The 22452-nt window shown below is 40.7% G+C and overlaps 1 protein-coding gene across 1 annotated transcript in view; it reads left to right on the top strand.

Moving 5' to 3' along the window:
* rgs6 (regulator of G protein signaling 6) overlaps positions 1-22452 on the top strand; it is a 112688-nt gene that overhangs the window by 67914 nt on the left and 22322 nt on the right. The window contains exons 3-5 of the mRNA XM_066676442.1: positions 20494-20590; positions 21182-21232; positions 21498-21604. Of these exons, the coding sequence (XP_066532539.1) occupies positions 20494-20590; positions 21182-21232; positions 21498-21604 (255 nt within the window). The remainder of the gene's footprint in view (positions 1-20493; positions 20591-21181; positions 21233-21497; positions 21605-22452) is intronic.

A 22452-nucleotide genomic window follows, 5' to 3' on the forward strand; every position in this document is an offset into this window, starting at 1 on the left:
AACACATCCATCACACACAATTGCGGTGATCCATTTCCAAAGCTTTCAGTCCCCCCTCTGCAATGAAGGGCAGCAGAGGTTCTGCTGACCCAGCAGTCTTTTTTTAACAGGAGGTGTGCATCAATAAAATTCCATCCTTCTCTAATTTACCTACTGCTTAGCCTATAGCCTAGAGCCCTCAACTCCTGTTAGCCTTTTATGCTGAATTCCTGGTGCAGAAGGACATGGAGGATGGGTGTTAAGCTGCTGGAAGCCTGCAGAGCCCAGTGGAGCTAGGGCAGTAATGAGGGACTTCATTAGACACTGCCTCGGGAGCATGGCTAACCCTTTCCTCCAGAGTGTGTGGAGGTGTTGTACTGGTTAGCGCTACCTGGCTGCAGGGAGATCAGGAGGCCGTTCGCTTCGTCAGGTGAGTGGGTGAGGCGAGCCTGGGCCAAGAGTGGGATATAATTGGGCCTCTGAGGAAAGAGGGGGTTAGCATGTGTGACTCAGTGCTAACTGGGGCTCTAGCTGGAGTTCCATGTCCTCACAAGCATCCAAATATGACCTTTGCCCACCACAGACAAAGGACATCCAGGTAAACAGCTCGAGACGGTCATCATGAGTGAGGAGTACTGATGTGTTGTCTGCTATGACTATCTAAGGGCTTTAAGATGGGTGTCTTCATGTGGAGTGTGGAGAGGCGATCCAGTAACTTTCCCCTTGGCTCCTACTTGGCTGCGTATTTCTTGAAATGCTTGGATTTTTTGTAATTAGTCTTCAGGGACACACTGGATGTTACAGCCTTCAGTGACTGTGAATTGTCCAACAACCAAAAATATCCAGCCAACAGCGGCACGTGTCCTGTGTCCACTGATGAAGGACTAGAGGACAACCAACACAAACTGTGCAGCTACAGATGAGCCACTTGTCTCTGACTTTACATTTACATAGTGAAGCAATGAGGTAGGTGTGGACAGTGGACAGTGAGTGGACACAGTGTTTAAAAACTTGAGTAGCATTGTTGTGTCTGATCTACTCATACCAGCTCAACATACTCTACTCTATACTCTTCTCTCTGATTCTCTGAAACTATGATATTATGTACTGTTGATGAAGAAGTCCCCAGGTTCTTTGCTATGTTACATTGAGGAATATTTTTCTTGGGTTGTTTCACTATTTGCCCACGCAGTCATTTACAGAGTGGTAAACCACTGCTCATCTTTACTCCTGATTGACTCTTTAGGGTTTAAAGAAATGAACGGTTTTAATTAACGTAAACATGGTCTCTTTGGCACAGTACTACTTTTAATTTGAAAGCTATGATTCAACAATTAAAAAGTCATACAAAATTCTGATTCAGGTTAGTGAGTATCTTCCCAAACACATAACCATTAAGGGTTCTTGTCACAAGCCCACGCTAAGTATAGTCCTGGTCTAAGCAAGCTCTCTCGGATGGTGGGATTGGTGGTAATGAGCGTGAGTGTCATTCTCTGGAGGTAAAATCTCAGCACATGTCACCTACGGCCTTCCCTCCCACAGTGCCATAAAGGGTTAGGGTGCAGGATCCATGGCAGTGCTTCGTTTCCTATGATACATAACCCACTAAATTGCTCGGAGCTCCCTTAGAGTGAGATGGAGCCAAGTGCCATTCCCTTTGTCTCCTCTCTGGTGTCTGACAGAGTCTGATCAATGAGAATGTGGAATCAGATGGCTGTGATTTGAATGCTGTCCAAGGCCAACAGCAAGCAGAAGAAAGCCGTCCGACTGACAGCTGCTGCTCTACTCGCTGCCGTCAGCCAGCTGCATCATTTCAGCACTGCTACAAACCTTTAGATACTGTCCATGTTGGATATCAAACATATTTCTTGAATCTCCCTCCCCCAACAGTCCATCATTGTCTTTTTCTCTTCCAGTCGGATCTAGATAAAGGCCAAAGCGCCTTGTATTGTCTCTCCAAATGAGAACTCTAACGTTGGAAGAGCCTGATACATCAAGACAAATTCAATTCCAGCCCACGGCAAGCTTTCTTTTTTTTTTCCCACTGATTCACTGCCCCCTCATAACTCCCACAAGATATATTCCACTCCAATATATTCTATTCATTTGGCTCACACATCCTATAAAGCTTCATATTGGGCCCCAGTGGCTGTATGAGACACACAGCCCTAATATGGGCAAGGTAATTAAGAAATGTGAAATGAGTACAATGAAAAAATGCCACATAGACCCATAAAAATAAATATTCTTTAACGGTTCTTGGCAGCTCAAGGGTTCTGTGCACAACTCAGTTCAGACATGACTCTACCTTCCTCTGTCAGAATAGCTAGTGTTCAAAATCACTACTCAAAATGGTTCCGGAGACAGCACTAAATGTACAGAATAAGTTTTTTTTTTTTTTTTTGAAAATTAGTTGAAAACGTTGCAAAAATCTCATTTGCTTTAGTCGAGTGTAGTGGCTTGTAGCTCCACAGGCAGATTTAAGTTATGATTGCTGCCTCTGAAGGAGCTACAGGATGTCATACAATAATGCTCTGCTTCCTCTGAGGCAGAGGCTAAGACAAAGTGGAATAGCACATGATTGCTGCCTCTGAGGAAGCAGAGCATTATTTTATGTAATTTTGCAGCTTCTTTAGAGGCAGCTGTCATAACTCACATGTGCAGGAAAGTACTTCCTCAGTATCTGCCATCTGCAAAAATATAACATTCTGCAGCTTCCTCGGAGGCACAGACTTGCATCATCCTCCATTCATTAAAACACAATACTGAAATTTATCAACACTTTTAACAAATTATGTAACAGAACTGAGTTTACAGTAAAAAAACAAACAAAATGAATATATATATATTATATATAATTGTATGTAATTGTAGATCTATGTTTTCCACTGGCTAGTAACAAATTACATCACTTCTGCCTCGAAGGCAGTGCTGCCTTCAGAACCATTTTGGGTAGTGATTTTGCACACGAGTGTCAGAAAACTACCTCAGTAGACAGCAATTGTGATGTTTCAGACACAGCCAGTGTCTTCCCAAACTTGCACCGAAAGAGAGGGGTTTAATGTTCGAGTAAGGAAATAAGTCCATGTGTCATTGCAGGTACGTGTGCTTGTGAAGAGTTGGAGAGCCAGAGCAGAACTGAACCTTTCCTCAGGTAGAGTTCTCACACAAGGCAGAGGCTCTATTTGACATGGGAGGAAACTATGAAAGGTGTCACCAGCAACTTTGAAACTTTTCACTTGTCTCTGTCCATCTGTCAACACCAGTGCTCCAAAAATAAAGCACACTTAATGAACCTGCATTCGCACCCTCCTACATGATTGTCCTTTTATTCCCACTGAGGCTCGCACTAGGCTGCCCACTACAGATCCCCGTTTTCTTCCCTGAAGTCAAAGAGAAGTGCTGTTTTGTATTTTCCAGCTTGTGACATCCAGTCTGTTAAGAAATGGCAGTAGATATCAGCCCCACAGCTCAGTCAAAGAAACACATTACTGTCACATTGTTCTCACATTAGTCAAGGGTTAGACATTCAGGGTGAGAATGGAATATGAATCGGAACTAGTAGCCACAAATTAGCAAATCCATAAAGTGAACTGATGTCTAGTCAATTGGCATTAGACTTTTCTTTAAAAATGGCTTCATCAAGAAAATATATTGAGAGTTTTAATTTAAATACAGGACAATAGACTATGACATTCAGGCTTAAGTGCTTTTTTAATAAAATATATAACATTTCATTGGAAAATTTAATTTTACAGAAATGGCAATAGTAGGGATGCACCAAAACCACTTTTTCTGTTCCAATACTGATATTTCATGTTCAAGTATCTGCCGATACCGAGTACACATACCAACTCTATCTATCTTCACTACTAGGTAGGTGCCTAGAAATCCAGATATTTATCTTGCTATACTTTTTTTTTTATTTTGTTAAAGCAGTGTTCTGTATCACTAATAAGACATAAAAAGCAGGAAACACAGGCATGTTCAGTGGAGCTCTACAGTGGAGGATGGATTTAACGGTAAAACTATAAATAACTACAATATATTACATAGTGCTGGATGCATATGTCCCCAAATAATGAGTATCACCTGTAGGAGAACATAGTGTGCCACACAACATGCTGTTACAGCCTTTATTCCAACTGAATTCTTATTGTCTATGCCACCGTACATGATGCAACACTAGCGCACGCTACGGCTATCGCTGTTTCTGAAGCATTTAAGGTGGAGCTTGTGCTATTTTACTAATCTCCAGCTTCTGCTGAAGTGTGTAGAGACTGAGCCGACTGTTTTCCCATCCAGAACCCAAAGACATTTTTTACATGTTTTTTTTTCTTTGTGGAAATAGCAGCGCAAACAATAACGGCAACAACTTGTACGTCTGTATTTATCTTTGTCTCTAAGGAAACGCGGGTGTTAGGGAGTTTTGGGTTGTGTAGTGTGTTATCTCCATTCATTCATTCATCCATTATCTGCAACCCTTATCCAGTTCAGGGTCGCAGTGGGTCCAGTGCCTACCTGGAATCATTGGGCGCAAGGCAGAAACACACCCTGGAGGGGGCGCCAGTCCTTCACAGGGCAACACACACACACATTCACTCACACCTACGGACACTTTTGAGTCACCAATCCACCTACCAACGTGTGTTTTTGCCGATTTTTATGGAGACTGAAAAAATATGGGTGGCATGGTGGCGCAGCACCGTGCCCTCCCACACCATTTTGGCCTGTGGGAGGAAACCCACTCGGACACAAGGAGAACACACCAAACTCCTCACAGACAGTCACCTGGAGCGAGAATCGAACCCACAACCTCCCCCAACTTTAAATTTGAGCTGCATCTAACGGTGTGCATGCGCGTCAGTGTTTGCTTCAGGGAATAGTGAGCAGTGCGCCGTTTCTAACACACCTATGCTCTCTGTAGCCAATACAAGTACTGTGTTTAGGTGCCCTTAATGGTGCTGATACCAATATGGTCAATATTTCATTAATTCTTGTTAAATTGTGTTTATTGCATTGTGTCAGCAGCATTGGCTACTTTTCAGTCATTTCTTCTGTTTTCATTGCTATTATTGAAAGCTCTGTGCAGATGAAAGACTGCAGTTTCCTCATGAAAGTGAATTGAACAGAGCTTGATATGTCAGAGCTGGAGATCCACCGGTTAGACCTCATCCCTCACAGTCACGTACACACTGCTAATCCTCACAGGATGACCGTTTTGCCATGTTTTTATGGAAACAATTCTTATAAAGTTTTTTTTTTCCTACTCATTCTGGCATGTTGCCATGGTAACGTATGAACCGTGAAAACCCTGCCTTTTTTCCTCTCCATCACTAGCTTTCCATGCTCTTCACTGTAATCACACATTGAAGGCATAAGCCTGAAGCTTGTGATAATGATGAGATATGGTGGTGGTAGTTGAGGCATGGATGTGAGACCTTATAAACTGCCTCTTGATCTCTTGGAGCTGCCTATACACTTATAACCACACAGCTTAAAAACATCTCAGCCTAATGGACTTTGTTTAATCACGGCTTAATGCACTTTTGAAATGAGAGGCATTATTATATAAAAGGTATTACTTTGTATTTTATGGAATTCCAGGTCCTGTCCTTTGTACTTCATAAGTAATTGGACAGTGATGTTGTTTGGCTCATTTAAAGTTAAAATTACCAGGAAAATCAAGTAAAAGCATATTAGCGTTAAGGGATATTAAATGTTAACTTTACAGACATTTATATGTAGTCTAAATTTTCAACAGGCCAAAATGAACTTATTCATTCATTTTCTGTAAGCACTTATCCAGTTCAGGGTCGCGGTGGGTCCGGAGCCTATCCAGAGTCACTGGGCGCAAGGTAGGAACACACCCTTGAGGGGGCGCCAGTCCTTCACAGGGTGACACACACACACATTCACTCACACTTATGGACATTTTTGAGTTACCAATCCATTTATTAATGTGTGTTTTTGGACTGTGGGAGAATACTGGAGCACCCAGAGGAAACCCATGCCGACACAGGGAGAACACACCAAACTCCTCATAGACAGTCACCCGGAGCGGGAATCGAACCCCCAACCACCCTGGAGCTGTGTGACTAACCAGAATTAGCTTAAACAAAGTCATATTTAAATACAGTGCTTTGCAAAGTAATTCAGTGTTCTTTTAAAGGTTGATTACAAATTATACACAGTAGTTACCAATCAGTAGTTTGGTTGTTTACATTTGTTTTTAATTATTAAAGTATTTATTTGAGTATTTTTGTGTTACCAGAGTAGGCCAATATAGCATTAGGAATCTTGCTGTCTAAGCTGTACTTAGGCTAATGTTTATATTGTAGACCTCAAGACTACACCACTGTAAAGAATTTTGGAAAAAGATGTCTGCTTTTTAAGCTCATCATTAGTGTTTCAATCTCCTGCAAAAATGTCACTCTCCAACCAAGAGACAAATACACACTGCAGTGAATGTATGGATGCTGTAATCAACACTGTGATTTCTTTTTCTTCTTTATATTCATGAAATAAACCATTTCATCTAAAACATACAGCTCCCCAACACATTCCCTAGGTCTTTCATATTAAATACTCCTTGATCCAAGCTGGTTTATAGATTTTCCATTATAATTTCTAGTACTCCAGCAGGCGTATGTCCTTGGATTTAACATTTGCATTCATAAGAACTTAGTGAAGCCTTTATCTCAGAAGTCTCAGTGCCTCAAGTGTCTTTCTGAGTTTCACTTGCCCTCTGTGAATGTGTTGGAGTGAAGCCATGAGGTCAATGTAAATGATGCTTCATGTATCGTAGCATCAACCGTGCACTTCATGGAGCTTGTCTACTGAATATAAATGCCTAGTACAAGCAATCATCATAGGATTTAGATTCTCTGATTGAGCTTGGATGTATATGTAAATATTAAATGGCATTTAATGTGTTCTTTTGACACTGCTGATGATGCTTCTCAGTGGATTTATTGCCACTGTGTTTCATGATGAAGTTGCTATAAAAGACATGAAATGCAGATGTAACAGCTCATTCCTTGTAGTATCACATTTGATCAGACCTTGTTTCAATGGTACAGTTATTTGTGCTTTGCAGCTATTTACTGATTACAATTAAAAGATAATGCAACCCATTACTGAACAATATCCAAAGTAAAAAATGATCTTTCCGAATATCCAGTGTCTATGTCCTGCTCTTATAGCACTGCTGTTAAGTTGGTGCTTATATCACACTGCAGTAGGGTGCATATAGGAGTGAGCATACGTGCAGTGCTAAGAACTGGATAAATACGGTTTCCATTTGAATCAAATATGGAATTGGCTCGCTTTTTACAGTAAAACAAGTACAAAATCTATATGGATGCAAAACCTTTTTTATAATATAATAATAAATGGTGATCTTGGAGCGTTCTCATTGAAAGAGGGGGAGGGCTTAGTGCCACCTGTCATTAATGAGCAGTTCATGTTGGATGAAGCAGAACTTTTGACATTGAGCGATTCACTGGCTCACAGCCTCTCCGTTGTGCTTGTGTTTGTGTTGTTTGTTGTGTGTTGTGTCAGCTCTGGGCGTTGTGCTTTGGGCTCAGTGTGGACGCCGCCATCGTTCCGCTCCACTTGACCGAGTCATGAGAAATACCAAGATTAGATCCAGTGAATTGTTTAAAGGAGGTTCACACATGTTCACAGGCGTCAGCGGGGTTCCAGTTAAGGGCTAACACTGACCTTTATTCACAGAGGAAGGGCATCACTGCTAGCTAGAGATGGTGCAGTATTCTGTCTTGGGCAACAATAATAAATTGGTAACACTTAACTTGAGGAGTCATAACTAGCATATAATCTTTAGACTTGTTAATCATTTGTTAATTATTGGCCAGACTACCACCCACATCCCTCGTCAGTCATGTGTCTAAGACTTTTAAAGGCTTGAATGCATAATATATCTTTAACCCTTTAATTTTCAACCAAAACGTAACAATGTAATATAAGTAGTACTATAATATCTGCACCATTATATACAACAATAGAATTATGTAACATACAGCATGAGGATTAAATAAAATCTAATTAAACTAATGTGACAGATTGTACAGAAATAACATGACCTTCCCTGCAGACCTAGGCTCTGAAGATTCTTCCGTGGATTAGTGCCAACATAGAAGCCCTGCTTTTTTGACTCTATAGGGAAGCCCTTTAGGCCCTTTAGCAGCAGCTTACAATCAGACGGAAATGAGGAAATGTGCTGTGGATGCTACGTGGTTCTGCAGCTCCTCTATCAGGGGCTGACAGCCCTGTCATTACATTTCCATTAAGAACTAAACCTCCCAGCTGTCAAAAGCCATCAGCAGCACTTACTAGGACCCTACACTGAGCCAATCAGGTCCAGACTCTCATGTCGTTTCTGACCTTCGGGCGTTTTAGAAGGCCCACCTCTGCTTTTCTTGTTATTGTTTCTGGGTTTTTAAATTATTATTTTATGGCTTTAATTACAAACCATGACACAAACTTGGAGTAAGAGGCAGTTTATTTCGGCTGCTGATTAACGTGCATGTTTTGTTATGGTTGACTAGATTCGATTATAATGATTCTGTTATTTTCAGGAGACAACTTCAGGGACATGGATTTCCCTCTAAGTAGGACCAATTTGAAACCATCTCCGCTAGAGTCGAGCTCAATTTGATTATGAGCCATAGCTTGTGTAAACGAGGCTTAGATGTGGTAATGGCTCCTGACTTTTATGGTTCCTTCATTTGATTTGTTTTGTATATGCCAGATATGCATTGTTGCCTCACATAGTAGCATGTATTAGGGCTGTGTCATATCATATCGTTCGCGATAATATTGGCGTCATTTTTAAAATGTTATTAAAAAAAATCGATATCGCGATAATCATGATATTTTGACTTGTTTACATAATGACTCAGCACAGCAATTATTCTGTGTTTGTTTTGCTGTGAAGTTTTAAAGTTACTTTTTGTATAATTGTTTACGTTTGCTGTTTATGTGCACACAATTTTCTGCACTTTGGTTGTGTGGTAGATGTATATGCTACATTATTTTTTTCTACAACATCAGAATCTTGGTAAGTTACAGTTTACAAAATAAGCAAATGTTTACAGATTTTTTTTGCAATGTTTGTTACATTCATTCATTCATTATCTATAAAAACTTATCCAGTTCAGGGTCGGCGTGGGTCCAGAGCCTACCTGGAATAATTGGCTGCGCCAGTCCTTCTGAGGGCAACACACTGTGAACACACTGTGGAGGGGGCACCAGTCTTTCACAGGGCAACTCACACACGTACACACTCACACCTACGGACACTTTTGAGTCGCCAATCCACCTACCAATGTGTGTTTTTGGACTGTGGGAGGAAACCGGAGCACCCGGAGTAAAGCCACGCAGACACGGGGAGAACACACCACACTCCTCACAGACAGTCACCTGGAGGAAACCCACGCAGACACAGGGAGAACACACCAAACTCGTCGCAGTCACCCGGAGGAAACCCACGCAGACACAGGGAGAACACACCACACTCCTCACAGACAGTCACCCGGAGGAAACCCACGCAGACACAGGGAGAACACATCACACTCCTCACAGAGAGTCACCCGGAGGAAACCCACGCAGACACAGGGAGAACACACCACACTCCTCACAGACAGTCACCCGGAGGAAACCCACGCAGACACAGGGAGAACACACCACACTCCTAACAGACAGTCACCCGGAGGAAACCCACGCAGACACAGAGAGAACACACCAAACTCGTTATAGTCACCCGGAGGAAACCCACGCAGACACAGGGAGAACACACCACACTCCTCACAGACAGTCACCAGGAGTGGGACTCGAACATACTATAATTAATATTAGTATAACATTGATTTTGTTTTAATAGTGTGTTCTTCAAATTAATAAAAGTATTTCTCCTTGTTTGTTCATATCACCAAGAATATCATTATTTTAGGCCCCGTATTGCCCACCCCTAGCATGTATAAAGTAATAATTCCTATTATATTAAATGGGATAAGTGGGATAAATGGAGTGTTTTCACTCAGAGGGAGAGAGGCCTGACCGATTGGCAAGGGTAAAGAGGTTATGAGATTTGTGTGATTGTGAATTGTGGGTAATGTGGCTTTTGTTGCTTTATTTCATTCTCTTACACTCTGAAGTCTTTTTGGAGGAGTCTGAAATTTCCGAAGATGAAACAGAATGTGGGAGCTGGTGCCATGCCCCAAAGCCAGACATTTACGTGGAAGTAATCTCATTGCTCTGTGAAAGAGCGTGTCCTCTTTGCGTCGCCATCAGAATGAAAACTATCGGGAATGAAAAGGCGATGTCGCTAAAGCCGCGGTGCAGGAGACCATGACTGTTGCCCCTATTGCAACAGTGCAAGGGCCGTGATGAACTACAAAGCATTTCTTTGCCAGCACACTTCTCTTGCTCACTACAAAGCCCATCATTTATTTCTGCGAACACATTATTGTATGAAATATTTTCACAGAACAATACATTTTTAACAGGCCATTTGTTCAACAGTCTTTTTCTGAACTAATTCCGTCTTCAGATTGATTTGGATGCTCGTTTATAAATTGCGAATTGAAAGTTCCAGTTCACCAGGCCAGTATTCCTGCATTATACTGGGATCCACTTATTTTGTAGCATGCCATTTTATGTATTTTTAATTTTTACATGGCCTTTTTTATAAATCCTTTTTTTTCATTAATATTTCAGACTTGTTACTTTGCTTTTAATGCTGGTATAAGCTTGTAGTCTCTCATGAGCCTTAATAAAAAAATAAAATTTGGCTGAAATACGTCCAAAAACGTCAGAAGAACAGACTGGGATTAAAAAGAGTTACACTCATTCTGGTCCCTGATGCTGAGTAATTTTCATGTGTAATCTCAAAAGCAAGGCATGTAATGAGATGCTCTGGGGCAGCCTCATGTGAGCTTGCAGTGACCATACTTAGTGCTAAGTATCAGCTAAAGGAGTACTGGTTGTATTATTTGGGATCCAAAATTAGTCATTTGACCTCACTAAATTCAGTTTAGCTGATAACAATCAAATCCTCACAGAAATGTTACAACGTGAAGGGTAAAGCCCTCCCAGTAAGAGTAGAAGTTGTTATTGCAGCAAAAGGGGTCAAAGCCATTATAAATACCCTTTGAATTCAGAAGGAAAGTGTACTAATAGAGATCTGTCTGTTTCTGGAAAGCAAGTCGTTTGCTTTTCTATTAAATGGGGTCATTAAAATCATTCCAGCATGCTCACAGGTTTAAAATCTAGCTGATCCACCAACACCACACTCATCCTATATCCACACAATGGAAAAAAACACCTCATCTTCTGTCTGTTTGCATGCATCACATGCTGTGACAGCAAATACATGAAGATACAGAAGACATGTTTGTTGAAATGAGAGAGAGAGAGCTCTCAGATGCCCTGCTCTACACTAGGCTTTGAAATGTTCAGGCCTTGAAGTCTCAGGTGGAGAGTTAGTGTGGAGACAGCTGCTGGTGACATGTACATTAGCAGAAGTGCTCTTTGATGAGAAGTGAGTTCAGGGGAGCTCATCCCTCACCTGCAGTCCAACTGTTTTATGTCCCAGCTGCGGTGCCAGGTGGCTGTAAAAAAAAAAAGAAAAAAAAAGAACTCTCACACACAGGAGGCCACTCTCAGAAAACAGAAAACCAAGTATCCTGCTGGTGGCCAGCTTTGTCTAATGTAGGAAACCTGACATTAGTTTCCTTTTTAAAATATTTGGTCTTAATTCATACCTTTACATTTATTCATGTATTAATATATTTTTTTTGTTTATTGGAATATAATTTGATTAATTTCTTTTTAAATGTAATTGTACTGTCCTTTATTTTTACTTATTTTGTTTATTTACTGGAAAATTATTGAATTAATTTTTTCGTGTTTCCCTATGCAGGGTGTCAGGTTATAGCTTGTATGTAGGCTATGTATGTGTATTTTACATTATATTTTATAAACTATACATATTTTGCTGCTATAAATATGAATCTTAATCCTGTGTCTGAATAACAGAAAATTAGAACAAACAAAACTTTGTAACACCTGCTGTTAGAAAAGAGACTTGCAGCTATCAAATATCTGCAGAGAGAGAGGCTAATGACATTTTTCTGCAAGTAAGTTATATATATATATTTAAGAAAAACATTTCTAGGAAAGGTCATGAAATGACGGCTCTTGAATTCAATCCAGTGCCTATAACTTAAGTTTTGGTTTTTTTTTTATTTATGCTGTAGCAATGGTCAAATGCTTCTTGGTGTAAGAAGGTTGACAGGTCGCAGCACTTCTAGTGTTAAAGATTAAGTTTCAAAGATTAAAATAATTGCCTAATATTACTTGTACACACTCCAACAGGGATGGGCAGTATCCACATGTTTGCTATCGTTGTAACGACTGCAGTTCTGTTAAACTTATACAATGATTACTGACCTATCACAGTTGTTGCTGGGGTTCGCGTCGACGCGATGCCTACAAGTTCGACACAGAAAAATAAATTCGGCTTTATAAAGGACCTAAGAAAATGTGCCTAGTAAAAAGCGGTGTCATAACGGCCTGTAAAATAGTTTGATAAATGCCATTTTGGATCATGACACCTGCCGTAATATTTCAGATACTCCCTGTCAAAATAGTTCTTGATGTGCCTTTGTTAAAATTCAGCTACTTTAATGCTAACCTTACACTAGATGAGTTTGAAAAGACTTTTAAAAGACTCTGTGACTCTCGTATCTAAAGACAATGTCACAGAATTTTTAGTCAATAGCTATGGTTTCGCAAAGACTGGAAATCTTGCAGTGTCACTAATTACAAGACTGCAACTAGTCACTGTACATATTAAGTACTTTTAAATCGGGCACATAATTGTATTATATTAAGTTGTGTTGATTTAAACCCTTTTATCACTAGGACTATTATTTTATTTTGCACGTACTGTAACGAAAGCTTACAGATATTCATATCTCCTTCTAAGGGGATCTTTATAGAACACAACTTAAGTTTAAATCCACAACAGCACCTTTAAAAGTACATTTACATTGTTTTTTTTAATTTTAGTCACAGTAATGTACCTCTACATTACCTTGTTTTTCTAACATGGGTTGGATCTCTGAGATTAATCACTTTACCCACTGCACCACCACCACATATTAATGACCACCGCTTCACCGTCAATTTTATTAGTGATCACCACTTCCACATTGTTACTGCCAACTCAACTACAGCTGCTTGGTCAGGAGCCTCCCATGTCAGGAATTGACTCAGTGGGGCCGTGTTATTGGACGTACAAGGTAGAGGTGTCGAGGTGCAAGTTGGTAGATTTTTTTTTTAAAATCAGCCTCACACAAACATAATTAACTCAAAATACAAGTGGTTTTCATGCATTAAATCCAGTACTTTGCCATCTTTATTAATTATTTCCAGTGTCCATGTTACTATTTGCATGAGGAAACACTAAAGACTTGTGATCGTTTTAAACACAGTTGAGTTAAAACCGCTGTCCTGAGCACCTAAAACCAAACAATCGAGACGAAGGGATCGTGATGCAACTCCAGCCAGACGCATGATTTTACTCCGACTTTGGAAAATTGTCTGTGACTGTGAAATTGCTTGAAAAGTCATTTGGTGTAAGGCATAAGTAATATTACATTTAAATTTAATACATTATTTAGTTGGTATAATCTCCGTAGAGATGCATGACATAAATTGGGAAGCTCTGGAGGAACTGCACATGCACTTAAGGTCATTATGCTCAGTGCCAAGTCAGAGGGGTCTGAAGCCCCATATATGTGTATGTTCAGTCTGTTTGGATCATGTTTATAGCACTGAGAATGACAAACAATAATTATTGTTTCATTTAGGCTTGATTTCAGTGTTGCTGCAAGAGCAGATCTGATTCTATTGCTCACTTATGCTGCTGTCAGAGAAATGCAGGTCACGTCTGTGTGTGATTGGGAGGTGATCTTGAGAGTCGTTCATCAGGGGACAGCTGGGGGAAATCAACATCAACAGCATCGACTGACCGCAGGGCTCCTGCAGGACCACAGAAGACAAACCACAGGACACTGGTCAAACTGTCTATACTGTTGTTATTCAGTTATCTGCACTGTGGTTCACATTTATTAGCTGCGTCTCACCGTTTACACAAACTGCACATGCCCTTCCATCATATGTCACGTAACAGGGAATGTTTCTGTGGAATCCAGTTTGGGAACAGGTAAAAATCACTCAGGGCTAAGTCTGGGCTGCGAGTTGGAGGACTTACCAAAATATTTGTGTTATTCATAATGGCTTAGGATTCATAAACACACACATACACACACATACATAGCCTTGAATGTACTCATTATGAGACATAATTGGCTCTAGACAAGCTGGATACTTTCAAATATCTGCTGTTCTGGTCTTTCCACACAGTTCTTTAATAAAATGGGATAAAAAGCACAAAAACGTTGAATGGTCAATGACTCAGTGGAATATAACAGCTTGTGGGTCAGCAAGGTGAATGGAAGATGGTGAAGATACTGCAGCAACAGATGTCCCCACAACTATCAAAGGCCAGTCACTTACAAAATCAACAAAATCTGTATGTAGAACATGATGGTTTTGACAACTTTGTTGATGTTGGGCGATTAGTTGTCAATAACAAACAGTGCTCTAGCTTAGCCCAGATGTATTCCAGATCATTCCAGAGAATGCCGTTCCACAGCTCCTCAGACTCGTTATGGTAGGATTTATATCTCTCTAGCCAACACTTGGCATTGTGCATGTTGACATTAACTGCCTCAGTGTGTTCCATAGAGTGATGCTCTATATAGTAATATACTGTGCAGCTGAACATCTGCTATTCACAATGTGTGTGATTTAAATTAGTTAAATTCATGAACTTTAGGGATTGTCTACAAAGTTTTGGGCATGTATTACATCAATCTTGACACATTACTTTCTTTTTTTTTCCTGGTGGGAAAGGGTTCCCTCCCCTGAAATCCACTGGAAAATGTCTAAAGTGCACAGTGCACATTGTTGTTGACCAAGTTCAACCCTTAATGGCTACAGTTTATCCACAATAGGACACTTCTGGTGGGATAATGCATCCTGTCACAAGGCACTTATTGTCACTGAATGGTTCCAGGAACATGACAACAAGTTTTCACTGCTTCAGTGGATTTCACAGTCCCTGGATCCTTGAGATGAGGTGGAAAGTGCTTTTCGCTGTAGGACTGTGCAGAACAATCACTTTTGTGTGAAATGTGCACCTTGTAAAATCAATACCAAGTTGACTTTATATTGCTCTGAAATGTAATTTATGTATGTATAAAAATGTAAGGGTAAATTTTTGTTTTTCTTCCAGTTGACCTGCTGTAACTATCTCTTCACTTGTAGGAAGGATTTGGTTTAGATGTATGAATATTTCCTTGAGGATTTCTTGGCATTTTGCCATGAGAATAAGTGATGTTGTATGATTACAAAAGCCACTCCAGGTCATCCCAGTGGTACAGGGTGAGGCGCCATCAGTCTAGAGAATGCAGGTACACTGCTTGCACTGTGGAGATTTTTATTGCTCTAGCTGACAGCATTGAACAGATACACAGTTATGTGCAGATACCCCTTAGCATACACTATCATTTCATGCTTGTCTTTAGAGAAGAGAACAGCTTTGCCTACTATGAGAGCACCTAAACAGCTGAATTCATTCATTAGAAAAGATGTCCAAAGACATTTAGATGTGCACCAAACCGCCACTTGCCGTGACTTGCACAAGGCTCAGTGTTGCGAGTGGAAATGAAGGCAAGTCGTCAGCTCCAGACCGGTCAGAGTGCACATGCTGATCCCTGTACATGTCCTGATCTGATGAATCATGTTTTCTTGTACATCATGTGGACAGCTGGGTGCGTGTAAAGTGCTTGCCTTGGGATGATATGGCACCAGAATGTTCTATGAGGAGAAGGCAAGATATTTGAGGTGGTTTTGATACTCTTTGAGTCCTGGCATTCATGTGAAAATTAATTTGTTACATACCACCCGCCTAAAGGTGGTTGCAGACCAGGTACACCCCCGTCATAGCAGGGGTATGCCCTAATGAAAGAGGTTGCTTTCAGCAGGATAACGCAACTGGTCTAGTACTAATCTCTCCAGATCATCATGATGTAACTTTTCCAAGCTGGAAAGACTTTGCCTGATGGGCCTCCAGAGTGCCGTTCATACATTTTGCGGAGTCATTCAGCAGTGATGAGCAAGTTTTTTTTTATCCCTCCACGTTCCTTTCAGATGACCTTGCCACTTAGCCCTTGCTTAAGTAGAGTTGGAAAGCTCTCTCCCCTTTCTTTTTCCTCTTGGTAAGTGGCAGTTTCAGACCATTGTGACGTGTTGTAATCAAGTTTGCGAGGGAGGGCTTGATTGAGAAGGAGCTCTTTAGGGTGTATTTGCCATCTAACCACCCACATCTGCTGCTGGCTCTTCTTCAGAAGCCTCTGAGGAGGAATCAGAGGACTCCTCACACTCGCCTCACTGGAGCGTTCAAATCTGCACCTTTGATTGCCCGTTTTATGTAATGGAAAACACTTTTACTGTGATATGAATTATGTTTTGCCAGCATAGAAAATGAATTATGAAGCAATCATTCTTCAGTCATTGTACACACACTACTCAAAGCACTGAGGAAGGACAATGCTGTCACTAGGGATGAGGTTGATGAATTGCTGAATACAGAGGTTGTGACTTACAGCAAGGCTTAAGATGACAGTAAAGTCTCAGCACTGTCTTGTTGTCGTGGCATGTTTTCTAGAATCTGATGAAAGTTTTGTTTCTTGTATAGAATCAAATCACAAGTGTACGACCTGCAATTGTCCTCTGTGTAGTCCTCAGAGAGGTTGATCAAATGCTGTTGGCAGCTTTCATCTGACATGAGCAGCAGGCCAAGGCACGGATTCAAGGTGGGCTTGAGGTCTTGACCTTTTGTCCTCATACTGTACACATCTACCATTGGTCAGCATGTCTGTTTTTCAAGATCCACCTCAGCGAGGCGAGTCAAGCCTTGTTTTATAAATAGAGAAAAAATAGACATGGACAATCACTGCTCTCCAGCTATTTAGTGTACAATGTTTACGCCAGTGTACAATATTTACATCTCTGTTCTGCTTCAACAATATAATTATAGCATACTGCACTTTATCTCACATCAGTCTTTAGGCCAGTTTTTGTTTCTGCATCAAACCTACACCATAGACAACATGCAGGTCCTGAATCGATGTGAACCCGACCCAGTACCCTATGCCATAGCCTGATGCACACCTCCCCAGAAACTGCTGACAGCAATGGTTGAGATTGGTCCACAGTCAGATGGACATGGTTCAAGATGAACCGAGGAATGTAAACTCCTCTGCTCCACACTACAGAGACTGCAGGCAGCAGCAAATTCACTGTGAGAGATTTCCTCCGACATTTGTTGAGAGGTAACAGAACAAATATAAAGGTTGAACTAAGGAAAAATATGGACACCTCTGAATAAACCTCGCTATGAATATAATTAGAAATATCAGTAATATATATATACTGAGGGGCCAAGACTCAAAAGTAGTACCAAATACTCCACTGGACCAGACAGAATGTAATAAGAAAGTAAGAAAATAAGTTTATTCACTTTGTTCCTTTTGTCCCTTCACTGCTACTTAACCCCACTGCACCTCAGTGAGCACACAGACAATGTTTCTCACCTTGTGCAACTTTTTAAAGCCAAGTTACATAAGGCTTCAACACTAATCATCACTTCTAGAGAGAGGTCAACAGATTTTCTTGTTCCCTAATCACAGACCGTCATGCCGAAGTTCTCCACAGGAGACAAAAGTGCTAATTGCTTCAGTTAACGTTAGGCTTGGTGTTCTCTGAGTGGGGGCTTCAGATAAGCTTGTGGAGATGAACCCACCACTGGGCTTTGGCCTATCGAGAAAGAGTGGAAGTGTGCTCTGGAATGGTGCCAGTGAAATGGCTTATTCAGAAAGTGCTGCTGATAACACTGCAGCAGAGTGACTCACTGGCACGAGTCAGAGTGGAGTGGTCCTCTTTAAAAGAGTTAAATGAGTCTGAACTGTGTTCATTAAAAGTCATTCATCCCCCAGGTGGAAGGTGGGACAGGTAGGCCACTGGTGATGGCGTATAGTCATCGCTTCACAAAAAGGAAATCAGAACAAGGATTTGTAGCTTAGAGACGACTCTATACAAGCATCTAATTCACACTCCTCCATCCACTTGTTGTTCCCAATTAGTGTTCTCCAAATCATACTCTTCGCCACCCCCTCTGGCTGTAATCAGCCATTTGTATGCTCATGATGCTTGTGCTATCAGACGTTACAGCAGCTAAGCCAGCTAAAGCTGTTTGTAGTTGCTGAAGGCAGGAAAACAGCAGATGCCAAGTGTCTCTTCCCTTTTCCCCTGGTCCCGCCTCCATGGGCTAACCTGAGGCTTGGAGATAGGAGATGTCATTCATGTTCCACTATCTCCGTCCATTCCCTGTGGCTTTGTGTGTGCATTTTATCACTATTGATTGGGATGTTAAGCTGTCGGCAGCTGGCTCTGTTTTCCCCCTCTGTCTCCTCGAGGCCGGGACTGGGGGCATGTAATCAGTTGCTGGACGAAGAGGAACACGGCCTTCTTCAGCAGGGCTCCGGGTGGCAGACACACTCATCGACCCGTTTGGAGTAGTACGTGTTGTAGTGTTTTCTCTGCCAGGCTACAGCAGAGAAATAACATCTGAAGTGCTTTCATGGGTGGAGAGGGAAAATGTGTTCAAATGGACTAGAGCCTTTCGTGGGAAATAATGAGAGGTTTCACTGAGAGAGGAGGATTATTGAAGATGGATGCTAACCCCTGTGTAAACCCTTAAAATAAATCTCTTTAATTTAAAGTTTAAACCCCAAGATCTATTTTGCATGAACCATGTAGAGTTTTCCCTCTTTAATAGTGTGTTTGTTCAGTGGACACCACTCGTTTTCTTTATTATTGTAATTTTTGCTGTTGTCATTATTATTATTACAGATAATGGTACTGTATAATAGTAAACATCATTTGTTAGCAAGAAAATGGCAGTCTTGATCATTTTGGCAACATTCAATAATGAAATTAATTAATTATCTGTAACCGCTTATCCACTTCAGGGTCGTGGTGGGTCCAGAGCCTACCTGGAATCATTGGGCGCAAAGCGGGGAATACACCCTGGAGGGGGCACCAGTCCTTCACAGGGCAACACAGACACATTCACTCACACACTCACACCTATGGACACTTTGGAGTCAACAATCCACCTACCAATGTGTGTTTTTGGACCGTGGGAGGAAACCGGAGCACACGGAGGAAACCCACGCGGACACAGGGAGAACACACCAACTGCTCACAGATAGTCACCCGGAGTGGGAATCGAACCCACAACCTCCAGGTCCCTGGAGCTTTGTGGCTGCGACACTACCCGCTTAAACTGACACCGGGGCTTCATAAAGATATTAGACCAGTTTCAAGCATGCACAGACACATGGGAGCTGGGCAAATGTTGGGGAAACATCCTCTGAATTTTATAAAAAGTGTTTTTGATTACAATTGTGAACGTCACCTTTTAAGGACATTTTTTAATAGCTAATCCTCTTACCAACAAGTGTTGATGGATTGTGTGAGGAAAGCTACAGAGAACACAGACAGTGCCCCGAGGGGCAACAACAACAATGAAGTGGCATAATATCATGTAGTATTAAGAACCGTATTAAGAAATCTTACAGAAGTGTTAACAGTTATTTATAGCTGTAGTTCTGGAGGATTTGTTTGTTTTGGCTCACATGCTTGACTGAGTGTATATGTATAATTTTTTATTTTTTTATTTTTTTTGCATGTGTTCTACTGTGTTGTTTAACATGTCTGATTTTGGTGAGTGATACTATACACAAATAACATGGATAGGCCTCATTTGGTTGCAGCCCCATTGGGTTTCTAGCCCCTCTCTCTGGCTGGTGGTTGTCTGGAGGTGAGATCTGATTGGTTTATATATAGATATGCATTAAGCGTCTCCAAAGCGACGGGGTCTTGCAGCCCACGCACTAAACACGCAAAAAGAGTGTCAAGCGCCTGAAAGTGCCGATGACAACATGCATTCTCAACAGCAGAAAGTGCCACCTAATCTGATTACTCTCCCTCTCTCTCCTGTCGAGCACAAGCCATTTTTTCACCAGATCACAGATTATTTATAGACTGCAGTTAGCTATTGGCCTCTTTCATCTTCAGTCTCTAACTCAGCCAAGTTAACATTTCTTTTTTTTTATAGTAAAGTCATATTACTTACAATATGGGTAAATATGTATCTACCACTGTAGAGTCTGTGATCAAGTAAATATATATTATTTGCAGCTAAACTTGAATTTGACTGTGACAAATTTGATTAAATCTAACTCTAACTTCAACACAAAACTTACACATACTATTCTTCTATTCTGCTGACAGATTGAGGATATAATGACCCGTATCCAGGATGAGACTGAAGGAGTGCCCATCAGAACGGTCAAGAGTTTCATGTCCAAGATCCCTAGTGTGGTCACAGGTAAGCGTTAATAGAAGCTTATTTCTTCTCTGTTTCTCAGTGCCTTTAAATGTGGACACATTCTCAGTCATTAACACAGCTGCCCTTGCCAACTTGGCAGAATGTGGCAGAATGAGTAGAAATGTCTTTATTGTGGGGTCTTTTTGGAGACATTTCTTTGTGGCATGAGCTGCCTGAGCTCCTTTTTCCTCAGAGGTACTTTAACATATATTGACTGACTGATGTATATTGATTGATTGGAGTGTCCATTGGCAGTTGTAACTCTTTAAACAGAAATTATTTTTCAATATATTCCTTCCAACATTGAATCTAAAATCACATGCAAATGGGGCAAACCATCTAAGGAGCAACCATCCATTCTTTATGAGGTTTCATTGCTGAAAATGCTGAAATGACTGACAGTACTGAAGATCTTTTAGCAAATGTAAGAGTCTCTGAATATTTTTTTTTTTGAGTTACATCATGCTATCAGATCACATTTATCTTTTTTTCGAAAGGTGTTATTGAGTTATATTATTGCTATTTTAACTTATGAATTCAAATGTCCTGTGCTAAAATGATTAATATCTAATTGTCTCTGATCAACACCAGGTTCTGACATTGTTCAGTGGTTGATGAAGAATCTCTCCATTGAAGATCCAGGTAAGTGTTCCTCATGATCAGCTGCTTGCTAGAGAGTGAATATAACAACAGCTGATGATTCCTCATGCCTCCACAAAGTCATCTTTTCAGGAGAAGGAGAAAACTTTTAATATCTTAATGTCACAAGACTTTTTCCCAGGTTTTTTTATCCATTGTATTTTTGATCCATGTTAATAGAGCGTTGATGTAGTACACACAGCGTATAGAGGAACAGGTAGTTTTGTTCCAGTCTAAATATAAACTGTATGAATGGCTGCTGTTTCAGCGGAGGCCTTACACATCGGAAGCCTGATTGCTGCTCAGGGCTACATCTTCCCCATCTCTGATCACGTGCTCACCCTGAAGGACGATGGAACATTCTACCGATTTCAGGTGAGCCGCTGTGTCCCTGAGCCAATATTACAATGAAGAGCTGCTTAACTCTGATCTTTTCTTGGTTTAATAATATAATACAAAACAACTGTAGACTTGTATTTATATCAGAACACAATGCAATAAGAATATACTTCACACTTTGAATGTTCCTCTGTCACTCTGTTTAGGTTTGATCATTTTATTTAACAGCAGGCTTAAAAACCCTTACAAGAACCTTCATTAAAAGGTTTCTAACATAATTAATTTCTAATATAAGTATTTGTAGTTGAATCTAATGATTAAATCTGATGATTTCTGATGAATCAAATGATTGTGGATGCACTGAAAAACGTTTCCTAAAGAGTGAATATTCTGTTACTGTCATCACACCTTTGACAGTATGATGTTGATATTGCTTCAAAATTTTCTCAAACCCTCGCATGCTCAGCCTATCAAGCGGGATCTTCTTTATGAGCCATGCATGAGATGTTAATACATAAAGACATACAATATCTGCAAATCTCCTGCCAAATCCCAACACACATCTCTCAGGTTTGAACTCTGGCTGTTTAAGGCTTTACAGTGTGACTCACGGCAGAGCACACAGACATGATCCAAAGATGGAGATAGTGAGTTTTTGTTTATCTTTCCCCTTGTCATCTATCTCAACATTCCTATATCTTCCAGTTTTAACCACACTTCTTACATGGTGCAACTCTATAGAAGGCCTTAGATCGACAGATCATTGTAGCTATGTTTTTAAAACGTGATTATCAAAAGACATTCCAGCTGTTAGTGATTTAGCATTAGGAAACCACATTCACCATCTTCCTCTCCTTTTCCTGTGAGTTTCTATGTTCAGACAA

This window comes from Hoplias malabaricus, chromosome 7 (genome assembly GCF_029633855.1).
Source record: "Hoplias malabaricus isolate fHopMal1 chromosome 7, fHopMal1.hap1, whole genome shotgun sequence".
Taxonomy (NCBI): Eukaryota; Metazoa; Chordata; class Actinopteri; order Characiformes; family Erythrinidae; genus Hoplias; species Hoplias malabaricus.